The sequence below is a fragment of the Pelobates fuscus genome, chromosome 3 (genome assembly GCF_036172605.1).
Source record: "Pelobates fuscus isolate aPelFus1 chromosome 3, aPelFus1.pri, whole genome shotgun sequence".
NCBI lineage: Eukaryota > Metazoa > Chordata > Amphibia > Anura > Pelobatidae > Pelobates > Pelobates fuscus.
Genome location: NC_086319.1, coordinates 357,111,814 through 357,129,531, shown reverse-complemented (window position 1 = coordinate 357,129,531; position 17,718 = coordinate 357,111,814). Strand labels below are relative to the sequence as shown.

The following is a 17,718-nucleotide window of genomic DNA, read 5'->3' as shown; positions in this document are numbered from 1 at the left end:
CATTGAGTCGTTTTCCTCCCACACTCCTGCACACACTCACCACTCCCCCCTTTACCCTTTTGTCTGTATCCTGGTAGTGACCTCACTTTCACACCCCCAGTTACACAGCACTTCCCGTAGAGTCGCGTTGAGAAGGAAAGCATGGCATGTTGAGAAATTACAATGCCGAGAGCTGTGAAAGAGTCCAAGGGGAAATCGTATGGAAACACAGAAATCTAAATCTGTGTCCCCGGACTCATTTAGCATTACAGAAGATATAGTCACTACAGTGAGAATTCAAAGTGAATTTAAAATTTAAGCGGCTACGGAGTTTTGTGTGTTGGTGATTGATAACTAGTACAAGCAGGGGCTGCAGGGATTTAACAAGAACCCCATGTACACAGATTTTACAGAGGGTGGCACAAGGGGATACAGAGAACTGCTTGGGGAGAACACCCTGATAGGACAAAGGATACACTGAGGAAGTATATAAAATTATACCATAGTATATTATAAAGATCACTGGATATATTGTACAGGACATACAAATAAAATTGCAAAGGACCAACATTGCAGGTGAAAAGAATAGGATTATGGTGTGTAGAGGAAGGTTACATATGACATTTTACAGAGGTAAGGAGGAATACCAAGGGGTACAGATATAGAGAATGAAATACCAGAATATAGTGCAGAATATACAGATACAACCACACAGGAGTCTAGCACAGGGGACACAGAGCACACTGAATGTATAAGGGGAGCATAGCACAGAGTATACTGACAATATTGCAAAAGGGGTTAGAGGGAGTACAGCACTGAGGGAGTTGAAATAAATGCACAGGTTTTGCAGTTTGTGTAGTCCAGAGAACACTGGACGGACTGCGTGTGAATAACAGAGAGGGTACAGTACAGAAAATACTAGAAGAATTGCACAGGAGTAACATAGCACAGAGGGTACTTACAGGACTGTACAGTAGTAACTGGATTCAAAACGCAGAAGATAAAAAGAGAAGCGTTTAGGGTAAACTTGGGTACACAGAGAAGACACATGATTTAACAGACACCTACACACTATACAGACAGAGCACACTGCGGGTACCAGGGGTACTGAGAGGGGATATAGGCAGGACAGTATACAGTGTAAAGGGAGGGGCTGGGGAGATTACACAGAGAGATACAGAGGAAATACATCAGATCAGCACAGAGTGAACATGGGGAACTAGCTAGAGGGCAGGGAATAGTACAAAATATAGCACTGAGTTCTGCTCAAATTAGATCCAGTCAGAGCAGCACTGAGTACACAGACAGTACTACAAAGGGAAACTCCCACAGCATGGACTTGTGAGAGTGTAATGATTCAGCTATAGGAGACAAGAAGTTACTTTACTGGATAACAATCCTCTGGGAACAGTGTAAACAGAACCTCCAGGAGAACGGGGGAGTCCTGAATCCATCACACAGACTGGAGGATACAAAGAACATTCTATAGCCAACCGTGACAGACACACAGCATGGACAGGAACCTCACCATAATTACTCTACTGATACTCGGTAATACTTTGTATACAATCATCACTGGGACATAGGTATTATATAGTTATATCGCTGATGGTAAAGAGAAGGGTAGTGTGATATTACTGACAAGGAATGTCATATTTTAATATTAATGACAGTTAGTTAATCTTATAACATGGTATATCATTGTATGGGATTTTTGAATCGCTCGTGGGAATGGGTCCAATAATACTGTATTATTGATTGTGATATTGTCACATTAATATCAGTACACAGTAACATGTTCATATCATTAATGGGAAGGAGAATAGCATTTTCACATTACTAATGGAAAGGGTGTAATATTCTAATATTGCCGATGGGAAGGGGTGTAATATTTGTACGTCAATGGAAATATTCGAGTAATATTTTTCATTATTGTAAATCTGCATGTCGGGCAGTGTGGGATGACCCGCTTACAGGGAGGTTTATCAAAAGATCTATCAGGTGCTCATTTTGCAAAGGTGAGAGATATCACCATGGAAACCAAAATAATGCATCCAAATATTTAGCAGTGTGCACCCAGAAAAGCCACCATTTTGCCCTGATAACCCCCCCCCCCCCCTACCACCACCACCACCACCATTATCTCTCTGACAGCAAGGCTTGATGTTTGTAAAGCGTGTAATACTACCAGCAACTGTAAATTGGCTGCAATTTAAACAGGCAAGGCTATTCACTGAGGTTGGGGGTAAGCGTTATTTTGGTTGTGTTTTTCCAAAAAGTCCCTTTTGCAGATTACTTTTTCTTTGTTAACACTTGAGTACATAGGTTGCTTTGTGGGATTACGTCATGGATGTGTATGTAGTATTGTCTGCGTCATGTTTACGCTTTATAGATAAGAGTGCTATATGAGGACTATTAAAAGAAATGTGGGGGGGGGGGGGAGACCTGTTTAAAAGATATTTGCCATGCTTATTGTCATGCTTCACTAACTGAAACGATTCCTCATGCAAATTAATTTCTTCATCTCTACATTGTGCAAGCGAAATTGCTAGAAAATATATAAAAATGTATATAAAAATGGTGCTCCCCTTTTCGTCAGTTTTAAAACTACAGAAATATATATAAATAAAGTTTAATTTTAACCAACAGGTTCACTTTAAGAAATTAATTTAATAAAATGATATAAATAATGCGAAAAAAGTTACTTTTTTTTTTATACACTCCCTTCCCACTTGCTTACTTTTGGCCAGCAAGGAGGGCATGAATCCATGTTGTGGTCTGGTGGGTGGAGCCCGTGGTCTGCACCTCTATTACATGCAGACCACTTTACCTTTCATCAATTCTGACACTTAGTGAATCAGAGAATTACCAAGGTAACCACCAGATTGTGAGCGAGAGGTACAATGGTATGCATCCACTGATGAGATTGTGAGCTATTTGGGTATGGCAGCCTTGCATACCATGCCAGGTCAACCCAAATGCCATGAATGACATGCTAACCATAAGCTACTGATCCCTACACTAAGCAATTGTGATGGTGTGGACTTGTCAATGGTTTGGACCCCAGTCAAGATGACAATTGGTGAAGGACTCCCTAAAATGATTAATTACTTAGGTTTCCTTCCACCCTTTGCCTTTGTGACATTGTGGACCGAATTAGTCTACCATCAGGGACTAGAAAGAGGCTCTTTCAGGCACATTGCGCCCAACTGGGTGCAACCTAAAAACTGCAAGGAACTGTGCTCTGAATCTGGTAAAGCTTAATCTGGGTAGCAATTGGTCCCAGGACCATCAAACAGAGGGCTATTTGAAAGTGGGATCAGAGAGGTGACAAGACATCCAAGGACACCATGAATAGTGAGAGCTCCCTGCCATGGAGCTACAAGAAGCCAGCATCTATGACCGGGACTTTTCGTTTAACAGCCTGAAAATCAGCACCAGAACGGCAAATAGTCAGAGCTCGTTCAAACTTCCCCTAATGATTTCTCGGTTCAGACATCTCGGTGCTTTTTGACAGTTTGCCCCTCATGATGAGAGCTTTCCAGAGACACACACTGCTTGGGTTTAATTTGGGGAAAATGTAATATTTTGAGGATACTGTTCTAAGGCGTCCTGGTGTCTGGTAGCTAATCAGAATTTCTGGTTGTGAATCTTTTGTGTCCCAGACACCAAGCACCATGGTGGGGAATATATTGTGTGCTGTATTGAACCCCTGTTGGGAACAGGTGTATATAAACGGGTTGTTACCGAATAAAAATATTCTTGCTTTACCCTTCGTCAAGCCTCGACTGATGATTCGGGACACTGCTATAATCATTCTAAACCTCTTGTACCACAAAAAGGGAATACTTAGCTGACATACTCGGGCTGAGTATGAGCGCTCGACTACAACAATACAAGGTATTTAATTGAAAAATGAACTGAAAAATTTAGGCAGAAGTAAATGATTTTAAAAATATTTCTCAAAATCAGCTAGAGCCACATCCTAGCCATTTTGGCCTATATTTTGCAGTTTGATCTTCATTTTACTATAGCTTACAGAGTTATTCACTATTGTGTGAATTGTTGGACAGAACTGCAAACATATCTTACTTGTGACCTAAAATATAAAATTAACTGTGAACTCACTAGGAATTCCCAATAATTCACTCACTAGGAATTCCCAATAATTTGCACTAAAATGAATAATCCGTCTGATGTTCAGAGAACATAAATCTTCACTTTTAGAATCTAAAATAACCTAACAAAACATTATATGTAACCACTTATAAGGCGTGAAAACAAAGTGGTTTTAGTGGTTCTGATTAAAATCGTAAACTAGTGCTGTAACTCCTATGTGGATCTGTGTAATGAGATGGCTTACTATTAGCCCTCAATGAACAATATCGTAGAAACTTACCCTTCTACCCTCCCTTTACCTTTTGTGTCACTTTACCCCACTCCCACTAGCATGTAAGCTCATTGAGCAGGGCCCTCAATCCCTCTGTTCCTGTTTGTCCAACTTGTTTGGTTACAAATACTTGTCTGTTAGTCCACCAATTGTACAGCGCTACGGAACTTGTTGGCGCTTTATAAATAATAACAAATCATACTAATAATATTAATACATAACAAGTCTAACTTGTCTTGATACACAAATTACATTCCACATCCATTCTAGTATAGATGTCAACTCTGATACAATAGAACTGTAATGCAAGTAAACATTTGGTGGTCACTTCAGTGACAAGTCTATGGTGGAAAACCAGTGTTGATGAGACAGTTAAAAGAGAATTAGCATCACATTTTCACTTCTAATTTTGAAAAACGTTATTACATTTATTAAATTAAATAGATTTTTTCAAATTATGTGTATTGATTTTCTTTTATTTATTTTTTTTTATTCACTTTGTTATCTGCCTGAGCAGTCATATTGGGCCATACTCTAGTTATCTGACCAACTGCTACTCTACCTAACTTGCTATTTAAATTAGAGGGACAAAGGTTTAAAAATAATAGCAGGACGTATTACTTTACTGAGTAGTTGATGCATTGAATAGCCTTCCAGCTGACGTGGTAGAGGGTAACACAGTAAAGGAGTTTAAGCATAAGGCTATCCTAACTATAAGATAAGGCCAGGGACTAAGTAAAGTATTTAGAAAATTGGGCAGACTAGATGGGCCGAATGGTTCTTATCTGCCATCACATTCTATGTTTCTATGTTTCTATGAAATATAATTTTTTTTTAAAAACTACAAGTGAATAGTTGATGACAGTTGCCCTTTAATGCATACTTAGAAAGTGACTTTGTTACACTGATTGTGTTAGATCTCTGTCTAATGAATAAGACAATAATATCAGCACACAATGAGTCAAACACTTTTCATAAAAATAAAAAATACTTTCAACACCTTGCCCACTGTGTTTTGCAGAGGTCAATAAGCCTTGAACACCAGAACTTGACAAAGACCAGAAACATGGGCAGGTAGTTTGGTAATAAATAACTGTATTTGTTGTTGCAAGGAATCAAACTCTATTGCTAAAAATGTGATGTAATGAATAACCGCATGAAAAGGGTGTTCCCAAGCATCTAATCATCACAAAGGTGCATTTTTATTTTAGATATATTTGTAACAGACCTCGTTAGAGAGGCACTCTGGTTATCCTCTCACACAGACACTATGGATCTCAGAGATTAACCTCTTAAGGACACATGACATGTGTGACATGTCATGATTCCCTTTTATTCCAGAAGTTTGGTCCTTAAGGGGTTAAAAATATTCCCCTCCAGCCCCAAATAAGACAAAGAGCAAAGGTCAAATGAGCATCATACATGTAAAAACAGCCAATTGTACTTGGAATCCAGAGCAATCCAATCATAAATAGTGCCTTGTAATGGAAGAGCCATCTGTAATTAGGAGTTTAAGTTTGTAACATGCAAAATCGCAGTTATACCAAAGATATCAACTTATGACCAGTTCTCAAGGGCCTGGTCTTGCCCAGTGTAGAAATCCAACTATGTTTATACACTGTTTAAATCACCGTGAATAAATTAATACGTTAAATATACGAACCCTGTACTTCCTGTCTTGATATTGCCTAAAGGAGTATTTGTGTGCACATAAAGGGTCTCACCATATGGACACTGTGAAACCTTAACAGGAGACTGGGACTTTCAGGGTTAATATTTATTTGCTTCTAAAGAGCTAAGACACGGCCTACATATCAAGTACTCACTACTGGTGATGTAAGAGGGTGCAAGGAAGCTCTGGTCCATAACGTGATCGTACAGATTCCAGGTCTGCGAGCTGAAATTTAGTCAGATCATGTACCAAACGAAACAGACAGTGGACATGTTTATTTTAGTTTACGATTCAGAATTCTGTCTGTGGCCCCCCAAATAAACAACCCAAAAACACACCTTTTCAAGATGACTACTGCTTTGCTAAAGAAGCTAAAGGTAAAGGTGATGGACTGGTCATGCATGTCTCCAGACCTAAACCCTATTGAGCATCTGTGGGGTACAGGGCTCGAGTCCTGCAGGAACGCGTGGGAACGGCGTTCCTGCACTTTATTTAGAGCAGGAACGCCGTTTCTGTTTGTGGTCCTGCAGGCACTCGGGGCGGCAAAAAATGCCGCCCCCAAATGCCCCCGTGTTCCCCCTGTCATGAGGGGCCCAAGTGGTGGCCTAATGGCCACCTGATGGACCCCCCCCCGGCCGGCTCTTGTCTCTCTGTCAGACGCGGCGAGGGAGCTGTGTTCTCTCTGCTCCCTCTCGCCACGCCGTTTGCTGATGCCGGGAGTTGGAATATGGCGGCGAGAGGGAGCAGAGAGAAAACAGCTCCCTCGCCGCGTCTGACAGCGAGACAAGAGCCGGCCGCACTGAAGCCCCACTGGACCCCAGGGACAGGTCCACGCCAGCTCTCCAGGTAGGGAGGCTGGGTGGACATTTTTAATTTAAAAAAATATATGTGTGTGTGTGTGTGTCTCCACACTTTATTCCCCAGGACTTGACCCCTGGTGGGGTATCCTCAAACGGAAGGTGGGGGAGCGCAAAGTCTCTAACATCCACCAGCTACGTGATGTCGTCATGGAGGAGTGGAAGAGGACTCCAATGACAACCTGTGAAGCTCTGGTGAACTCCATGACCATGAGGGTTAAGGCAGTGCTGGAAAAAATGGTGGCCACCCAAAATTGGGCCCAATTTGAAAAAGTCCACTTAGGGGTGTACTCACTTTTGTTGCCAATATTTTAGACATCAATGGGTGTGTTGAGTTATTTTGAGGGGACAGCAAATTTGCACTGCTATACAGGCTGTACACTTACTACATTACCATTGAAGCAGAGTATCAATTATTTAGTGTTGTCACATGAAAAGATATAATAAAATATTTACAAAAATGTGAGGGTGTACTCACTTTTGTGAGATACTGCATATATATATATATGTGTAATATATAAATATAGATTGTTATGCTTTTATGCTGTTCCTCCTGTTTTTCCCTCTGCTGGTTATTTTTTCTCACTCAATCTTTGAACTTAACCCCTTGAGGACGCAGGACGGTTCAGGACCGTCATCGGCATTTTTGCGTTGCCGACCAACGACGGTCCTGAACCGTCCTAAATTTAAAATGTACTTACCCGATCGCCGTCGTTCCCCCGGCGGCGATCGGCGGTGCTCCCGGTGTGGGGAGACTGCCTGCAGCCCAGACAGTCTCCCCATGGCGGTTTAGGACCCCTGGGGCCATGTGATCGCCCAACAGGGCGACCACATGGTCACAATAGGTGTCCTAGTCTCTGCCTGCAGGGGGCTGTCTGTGCTGACAGGCAGTCTCCCTGCTGCTGTAAAATCATAAAAAAATTTAAAGTTATAGTTAATAAAAAAAAAATATATTATTATATATGTGTATATATATATATGATATATAGACATATATTATACCTATATAATATATGTCTATATATCATATATATATAATGTCATGCTAAGTGTATTTTTATATTAATATTTACATATATTAATATAAAAATACACTTATAATTAATTTGCACACGTATATATATAATATATATAATAACTATATATATTGTGTATATATTATAAAATACGAATAATAAATAATTTAAATTAAATTAAAAAAATTAAAAATAATAATAAAAAATTGAAAAAAAATTATATATCTATACGAAATTTTATTCTAACTGTATTTTGATATTAATATATATATATTTATATCAAAATACACTTAGAATGAAATTGTATATATATCTATGTATATTTAAATAAATAAAAAGAATGCGAACTATTCATATGTCGATATACAAAATTACATAAATAATTATACAAATATACACGTAGACTTCAAATATATAAATATGCATATATATTTAAATTCTACGTGCGTATTTAGGTAATATTTTTACATAATTAAGTTATTTTATTGATTGCAATTTAAGGGACCTGCCTGCCAACCCAGGCCGAAAGACCAGAGAATTTAATTTGCTATCACTGTATTTTACCCTGTAATGTTCTACGACACCCTAAAACATGTACATGGGGGGTACTGTTTTACTCGGGAGACTTCGCTGAACACAAATATTAGTGATTCAAAACAGTAAAACATATCACAGCGATGATATTGTCAGTGAAAGTGACTTTTTTTGCATTTTTCACACACAAACAGCACTTTTAGTGATGATATAATTGTTGTGATACATTTTCCAGTTTTGAAACACTAATATTTGTGTTCAGCAAAGTCTCCTGAGTAGAACAGGACCCCCCATGTACAGGTTTTATAGCGTTTTTGAAAGTTACAGGGTCAAATATATAGGTCAAATATTTTTACATTGAAAATGGCCAGGTTGGTTACGTTGCCTTTGAGAGCGTATGGTAGCCCAGGAATGAGAATTACCCCCATGATGGCATACCATTTGCAAAAGAAGACAACCCAAGGTATTGCAAATGGGGTAAGTCCAGTCGTTTTTAGTAACCACTTAGTCACAAACACTGGCCAAAATTAGCGTTCAATTTAGTTTTTTACTTTTTTCACACACAAACAAATATGAACGCTAACTTTGGCCAGTGTTTGCGACTAAGTGGCTACTAAAAAAGTCTGGACATACCCCATATTGAATACCCTGGGTTGTCTACTTTTAAAAAAAATATGTACATGTGGGGTGTTATTTAGCAATTTATGACAGATAACAGTGTTACAATGTCACTATTGATACATTTTAAAAATGTATGTTTTGAAACCGCAATATCCTACTTGTACTCATAGCCCTATAACATGCAAAAAAAAAGCAAAAAGCATGTAAACACTGGGTATTTTTGAACTCAGGACAACATTTTGAATCTATTTAGCAGTTTTTTTCATTCGCTTTTGTAGATGAGTAAAAGATTTTTCACATAAAATTCAAAAAACGTGTATTTTTTTTCAATTTTTCATCATATTTTTTCATTTTTTTAAAATTAAATTAGATGAGATTATATAAATAATGGTATGTAAAGAAAGCCCCTTTTGTCCTGAAAAAAAACAATATATAATTTGTATGGGAACAGTAAATGAGAGAGCGGAAAATTACAGCTAAACACAAACACCACAAAAGTGTCAAAAAGATGCATGGTCGCAAATGTACAACATCGCAAAAAAAGTCCAGTCCTTAAGGGGTTAAAGGCGGGAAAATGTTCCTATCAGTGTAATGCAAAATATATACATATTATTTATAATAATTTTGTTATTGGGCCATTTTTTGGTTTGTCTGATTCATTATTTGTGTGACGGAGCTTCCGTACTCCGACTGAGTACCTTCTCCATATCAGCTTCCCCAATGCCACAGGGGACTCTGAAACTTCAGATCCAGTCGCCGAAGTTTGACTGGGGTCTCTCACGAACTGCAGCTCTCTTCTTCCAGGCAGATGCTGCTACTGCTTTTACAAATGAACTCAGGTGTAGCTCTTTTGACTTATCCCAGGATCCAGGGACCAAGCATCCAGCCTACAGGTCCAAAGATTACCAGGATCCCAGAATAAGAAACCAGGCCACACAGTTCCATGAGGAACTAACAGGCAATGCTTTATTTTTGGACAAGGACTAGCCTTTGGTGACCTGTCCTTAAATACCGGTATGTGGTGAAAATTATTTAAAATCTAAATATACAGAACATAGAGAACAAGCTATTATAATTAATACAGGTACTATTTAATACAAGTAACATTTTCAAACACACTAAGCAGCAACACTATATACATAGTTACTACTTATTTGATTGTCCTCATTTGCATACCAGCAGCAGAGGATGCTGCAGACTTCTCAACTAACAATGCATAGTTTGTAGTATAGTATATCAATTGCTATCGTCACAAGCCAGTTTTATGGTGTTCACATTCTGAATCTCTTCTTTTGATACGCCAAACCGCCATACCCCCAAAATTTGGCCACCCCACAAATTATTTTATTTTCAGATGACGTATTACAGCCAAAACCCATTTTTATGCCATGCACAAGTCTACATCCCATACAATTTATAATGCACCTGAAATAAGTGTGGAACTCAGTCTGCACACATACTTGCCTCTTATCCCACTACCGATTCCTGTACTGGCCATGTACCAATCTAGTTGTACTCATTGTTACCATCTGCCCCCTTTACGACCTGCTTGTCATTTGTAAAACAATATGAAATAATACTGTTCTCTATCAACCACCCTTTATCTCTAATTTTTAGAGGACGGATAGCTATTTGATAACCTTTAGTTAAGAAGGATCCCAGTAAAATAAATGTTCATAAAATGTGATATTGTTACCGAATATTATCCACCTTTAATTTTATAATGTATAACATTTAACGCAGTGCTTAAAAAAGGTTCACAGGACAAACAAGTAAATTCAACAATATAAGTCTGACTTACAGAAAAAAAGAGATAATGAGGGGCCTGTTCAAACAACCTTACAGTCTGAAAAAAATTAAAAAAATTCAATATATCAAAACCAATGTCCTTCAATTCTGCACGTATATCATCCATTTGGCCCTCATCTGCAGTGTAATTCATTGTATGTATGTCCAGTCAATAACATGTGTTAATGGCAAACCTCCTGAGAAGTTACAGGAGAAAAATTCAGGGGGAAAGTTTATGGGCTGACTCAATTAAACATTGCTTTGCAAAGGAGTGGGAGAATGTGATAGGGATATTAGACAGACGCCAAAGGTTTTAATCTCCTCAACATTATCACATCATGTACAGGTAAAGGCAGGATTTGGGGGCTCCCATTTGGGTGGGTTTTTTGGGGGGAGGAAGTCTTGGTGACCACCAACAGTATTGCTTCATTTTATTTCTTATTAATTTTACTTAGGATTCTTACAGCCTTTTTTTCAGGGGAAGAGAGAAAAAAGAGAAAAGAGAAGTCTTTCATCATGGGCTTCTATCAGAATCACCATTGATTTCCTGTCATGTGGTTTCCTTTGATATAAAGAGAATCTCACAGGATGGCCAGATCAAGATTTGATTTAGTGATATCTATCTAAAAAAATATGCTCATCTCACAACTGAAAAGACACATGATTAAGGACTTATCCTCCTAATATGAGTCCCAACAGCAAAATAAAAGAGAGTATAACAGGCGCAGCTGCTAGTACAAAATATAAATAAAGTACAAATACAGTCTGTATAAATACCACAGTTGTCTAGGTAGACTTGTAAAAAAAACAAAACAGAAAAGTGCTTTGCATTATTACAAAATACCTGTTTGTACATGTGGATGTAGATTAGATACACATCAGCAATGGCTGTTTATAGTCCACAGTGTAGCTGCTTAACTTGAACCTTCAATGCAAGTGGTTATAAATGTGTTCGAAAGGACCACTAGTGGCACCCAGACTATTTCATCTCAATGAAGAGGACTGGGCACCGAAGCCTTTTAGTTTGAACCCTACCATGTAAAACTTTGCTGTTTAGAAGATATGGCAATGTTATGATTGCAGAGTTAAGTACACCTCTAGTGCTTTCTTCCTGATAGCCACTAGAGGCGCTTCTGCTGCAATATCCAGTCAGATCGGTTATTGAATCAACTGCTGCTCAAAGAGAGCATTTGATTCCATATGGGGAAACATTTGATTAATTAAGATCATCAACCTTGATCTCAGCTAGAAAGGTGGATCTACAGCCTCAAGACCAGTGCGCCAAGGCAGAAAATATAAGTATAAATGCACCTGATTACAGGGAGGGTTAGACTGGTAAATAGGTTAAGGCTACTGCGTTAGGAATGCATGTTTGTTCCTTTATGTATGCTATCCCCAAAACATAATTCATCCAGTGCATGACCGCAGACTGAAACAACCTCGAAGTTATATAATTAAAAAGCCTTTGATTGTTTTTAGAGTTAAAGAGGCCTGCTTCAATTAACTCACATTTAAAAAAAGTTTTCCAAATGATTCATTACTGTTAGAAAGTTCCAAATGATTTATCTACAGAAGTCACCCTGACAGTCTTTGCGATGATTTGTGGATAATTCATTTAGACAGCTTTTCTAATAGTATTGGATCATTTGGAAAGCTTATTAAAATCAAGGTCATAATCAGAAAATTCTGTTTTTAAATATGTAGACTACTTGAGGTGCTAAGACGGTAATCAACTTCTTTAAATTAGTAGTTATTCATATACTTAAAGGAACACTATATAAAGTGCCAGCAATACAAACGTATTCCTGTCACTATAGTTGTAAAACTACAGTTTAGGTTCTTGGCACTACTCTGCTTACCGTGGCTGACCCCACCCAGCTCTGTCTCCTTGGCTGAGATTATCAAATATGATAATCTCAACCAGTCTAATGTTTTCCCATAGGAAAGCATTGTGAGGCTATTGCGCACCAATGAGCATCTCCTCATACAGAGGCACTAAATCAATGCATCTCTAAAGGGAGTGTTAAGCACGTCAGTGCTGCACACTGTGCAGCAATGACCCACAAAGCATCTCTACTGGCCGTCTGAGTGACTGCCACAAGAAGTGTTACTAAGCAGTAATGTACACAATGCCTTTTCTCTGAAAGGCAGTGTTTACATTAAAAAGCCTGCAAGGACATGGTGTAGACACCAGAACAACTACATTAGCTGTAGTTGTTTTGGTGACTTTAGTGTCCCTTTAAAATAATTGCTGGTGCTGTAACACAGTTATTTAGTACATCAACAATGTAAAACTTGTTCAAGTCTATGGAAAATTAAAAATCAGCCTTTAATCACTTGTGAAGGTTTTGAGAAACATGTCATTTTGCACTCACTCATTGCTAATGTATTAGGGGCACTCAGGTGGTTATAGAATATATGGGTGCCATCCCCTGGTTGTATGTCAATCTTTAGAGAAGTGGTCTGACAACAAATAGGGTTTTTCAGGGCACTCAAAATTAAAGGAGCACTTCAAGCACCATTATCACTGCAATCTGCTGTAGTAGAAACATAGAAACATAGAAACATAGAATGTGACGGCAGATAAGAACCATTCGGCCCATCTAGTCTGCCCAGTTTTCTAAATACTTTCATTAGTCCCTGGCCTTATCTTATAGTTAGGATAGCCTTATGCCTATCCCACGCATGCTTAAACTCCTTTACTGTGTTAACCTCTACCACTTCAGCTGGAAGGCTATTCCATGCATCCACTACCCTCTCAGTAAAGTAATACTTCCTGATATTATTTTTAAACCTGTGTCCCTCTAGTAGTTATGGTGCAAGGAGTGCCCAGACTCCCTTTCAAGGTAAGTATTCCAACCATTCTAGAATGATTTCACAACTTTCCTGGTATCTGCCAATTGCCTCTTCCTGTGCTCCCAGAAGTTTCCTGCTCTGAGCACTCCTGCGATGCAGGTCTTTTTTTTTTTTTTTACATCACTCAGTTGATGCTCTCAGCCAATGAGCTGGCTCTGCATGAGTGTTTAGTTTACTGGAGCTAACAGAAGCTCCTTGAAAGAGCCTCACACTCTACTGGAGGAGGACAAAGGAGCCTGGGAGGGGACCCAATATAATTGATAGTGTTTAAAAATGTACCAGGGCACTCCTAGCTCCATGCAGGCTGTAGTGGTTATGGTGCTAGGACTGTTTATTCGACACATCCTCAATATCATTGTTAATTCCATCCAATCTGGATAATAGTGATTGGCTGAAAGTGCTGGGGCTGGGTTAGCCAAGTGCTCTTAACCAATCAATGCTGGCCATGTTGGACAGAATTGATATTGATAATGAGGAAGTATTAATTTTGCTTTATCAATGTTTCGAAGGAACAGGCGGTGTCTGGATCTTGCGGAGAGTTAATTTTTGTCAAACTGCTTCAAAGTATTAAACCAGGGATTTGATGTCCAGAGACTCTAGGAAACCTAACCACTACATTCTTTTCACCAAATAAAAAAAGACAATAAAGTACTTTGTTTTAAAATAGAACAACTCATATAATCATTCACATACTTTCCATAGTTACATAGCATTCTTGGCTGAAAAGAAGACTCCAGTCCACAGAATTCAATCTTTAAGCAAATATATGTATGCTGTCAATCCAAAATAATGCAAAAAAAAAAAAAAAAAACTATAAAAAAAACAGGTTGAAGCAAAAGCCAATTTTACACAAACAAAGGAAAACCACCTTCTTTCTAATTTGATCTACAACTTGTTCACATACATATTAATTATGTCATTAAATATTTTGTTTTTTAAAAAGAAAGAAAAAAAGTATCCCGGCCTTTAAAAAAAAATATGTATGCAATCTGATAAGAATCTCTTCTTTGGCAAAGAATTGCACATTTGTATTGTTCTTACTGTAAGACCCCTTCCTTCTGCTGTAAACTAAAGCACCTTTCTTTCAGTCTCAATGGATGACATCCTGTCTGTTATATATTTCTGCTAATGAACTGGTAAGCACATAGTGCTTAGTACCAAACCTGTATATTTGTATAATGCTGTCATATACCTTCTGAGACACCTTTTATTCTAAAGAAAACAAAAGCAGTTTTTCTAGCCTTTCTTCATAATTAATTATCTCAATTTACTTCTTAATTTGCTGTATTTTGCTATGATTATCACACCAATCTCAGATTTGAATGGACTAAAACTTTCACTATTAACCTTTTTGGCATTAACGTACATAAAGCGATGTTTCTGCTATAAGCTTTTCATTTTCTGGTTTAGCCATATAAATGCCCTTTTGCAAGTCTTTTTAGCATGCTTAAATTTTTTACAGGATGATGTTGACCCATCTGATCCAGGGCCGGATTAAGAGCCCAGTGGGCCTGGTGCTGACCGTTATGATGGGCCTAATTACAGAATCTTATCGACCAAAAACACTAAAACAGTCATACCTCTCTAGCGTCATGTATATGATGGAGATGGTGCTGGAGGGAAACTCACAGGATGCAGCTATACGAAAACACATACTCTATGCTAATCTCTTTATCTAATTTATGTAGGCAAACCAACTAGGGGCATACTATGCAGGCAGGAACCTGAGCTTGACATAAATGCGTCTAATGATGCGCTCACTCCATGCTTTCTAAGGACTGTCCCCTAGCACTCACTAGTCCACTTGACTTACCTTCTTACTAGCAGGTAGAAGTTCCTGGTATATAGTCTGAGACAGAGAACAGGTGGATGTAGTGAGTGTTGAAGAAATGGGACATGCCACAGTGACCAACGTCTGCATTATCTAAACTAATTTTATTGTCAGCCAGTCCACACAAGTTTTGTTCCCATACATCCCTCTTAAGCTTCCAAACTTAAAGGGACACTATAGTCACCAGAACAACTACAGCTTATTGTATTTGTTCTGGTAAGTAGAATCATTCCATTCAGGCTTTTTGCAGTAAACACTGTCTTTTCAAAGAAAATACCTCCGCTGGCCACTCCTTAGATGGCTGCTAGAGGTGCTTCTTGGGGCAGTACTGCCTAGTGTGCAGCACTGCCATTCAGTGTCTCCACCCTCTGCATGCAGACACTGAACTTTCCTCATAGAGAGGCATTGATTCAATTTGTCTTTATGAGGAGATGCTGATTGGCCAGGGCTATATTGAACTTGTGCTGGCTCTGCCCCTGATCTGCCTAGTTGACAGTCTCAGACAATCCTATGGGGAAGTATTTTAATTTGCTCAGACCACCACTTCTGATGATGTCAGCAGACAGTTCAGAGGCAGAGCCAGCAGCTGCAGACTTGAATACAAGTAATATTTTACTGTATTTAGGGAGGCAAGAAGGGGCCAGGGTGGTGGTTTTAACATAATAGGGTCATGATTATGTTCCTGACCCTATAGTGTTCTTTTAACCCCTTAAGGACACATGACATGTGTGACATGTCATGATTCCCTTTTATTCCAGAGGTTTGGTCCTTAAGGGGTTAAGCAAGAGTATGTGAAGAGTAGTTAGGGTTTCCACCTTTCATGGAAAAAAAAATACCAGCCATTTGTATATTTAATTAGTTATGCATGACATCACATGATGTAAATCACAAGGAGTGACATCAGAGAAAATTCTGTAAAATCACCAACAAACTACTCACAGTTTGATTCTGCTGTATAGATTAATTGCTCAAATTGTCTCCGTGTCTCAGTGTCCCTATGTATCACAGTGTCAGTGTCCCCATGTCGCCCAATCCCCTAGTCTCCCAGTGTCCCCATTTCTCCCAGTGTCCCAATGTCTCAGTGTGTCCCCATGTCACTAGGATACTGGGGACACAGTGAGACATGGGGACACTGACAGACCGGGGGACACTGAGAGACATGGGGACACTGAGACATTTAGGGAAACTGGGAGAAATGGGTACACTGAGACACTAGGGACACAGACACTGGGAGACATGGGGACACTGAAACATTTGGGGACACTGAGCCACTAGTGTCGGTCTCCCAATGTCCCCATGTGTCTCAGCGTCCCCTAGTGTCTCAGTGTCCCCAAGTATCTCAGCGTCCCCAGGTCTCCCAGTGTCCTCTAGTGTTTGTATCCCCATGTGTCCCCTAGTGTCTCAGTGTCCCCATGTCTCCCTGTAGCCTTCCCCCCCATCCCTCACTTACCTGAGCTGTAGAGCTGCTGTCTGGACTCTGTGCTGTGTAGCTGCTCCCCCAAGGATCAGTGAGTAGTAGAGAGAGGCAGGGATATGCTGTAACTTCCTATCCTTGCCTCTCTCCACACAGTGACCCCTACTGGCCGGTGCTAGTATTGCAGAGTAATCTCCGTTTATACTGAGAAATATACCTGCAATTGCATTGCCGGTATTACTGCAATATCAGCATGGCCAGGTAGCCTTAAATACCGGCTGTGCCAGTAAAATACCAGTCAGGTGGCAAACCTAAGAGTAGTGTGTTTAAAAAAAAAAAAAATATATATATATATTTTTTTTTTAAATGGGCCTATTCCATGGGCCTGGGCCTGGAGCTGCAGCTCCATCAGCCCCTATGTTAATCCGGCCCTGATCTGATCTAAATGTTTTAAATGCCCTTTAGTTACTGTTTATTACGTTTACGGACCCTCTCTTCTAAGCCATATTGGTTTTCATTTACTTTTTGGTTTGCCAATGGTATATGTTGAGATGTTGGATTTTGTAGTATTTGTTTGAAGACTTTCCATTTATCCTTCATGCTTTTGTCAGTTAATATTTTCTGCCAGGCAATTAGTTGTAATGATGCCTTATCCTATTGCCATCAGCCTTTCTAAAATTTTACATTTTCTTGAATCCCTTATAAATTGTTTTTTTGAAGGGATCTCAAATTGCAATTTCTTAGATGCTTCCTAACTTGA

General features: G+C 39.1%; 1 protein-coding gene across 3 annotated transcripts in view; it reads left to right on the top strand.

Moving 5' to 3' along the window:
* Positions 1 to 482: 482 nt before the first annotated feature.
* Positions 483 to 17,718, top strand: part of ADGRE5 (adhesion G protein-coupled receptor E5) — a 262,935-nt gene continuing 245,699 nt past the window's right edge. For all 3 annotated transcript variants that reach the window (XR_010090463.1, XM_063449225.1, XM_063449224.1), the window contains exon 1: positions 483 to 1,530. Coding sequence is in view for 2 of the 3 variants with exons in the window: in XM_063449225.1 (XP_063305295.1) it covers positions 1,491 to 1,530 (40 nt within the window). In the remaining variant the exon portion in view is untranslated. The remainder of the gene's footprint in view (positions 1,531 to 17,718) is intronic.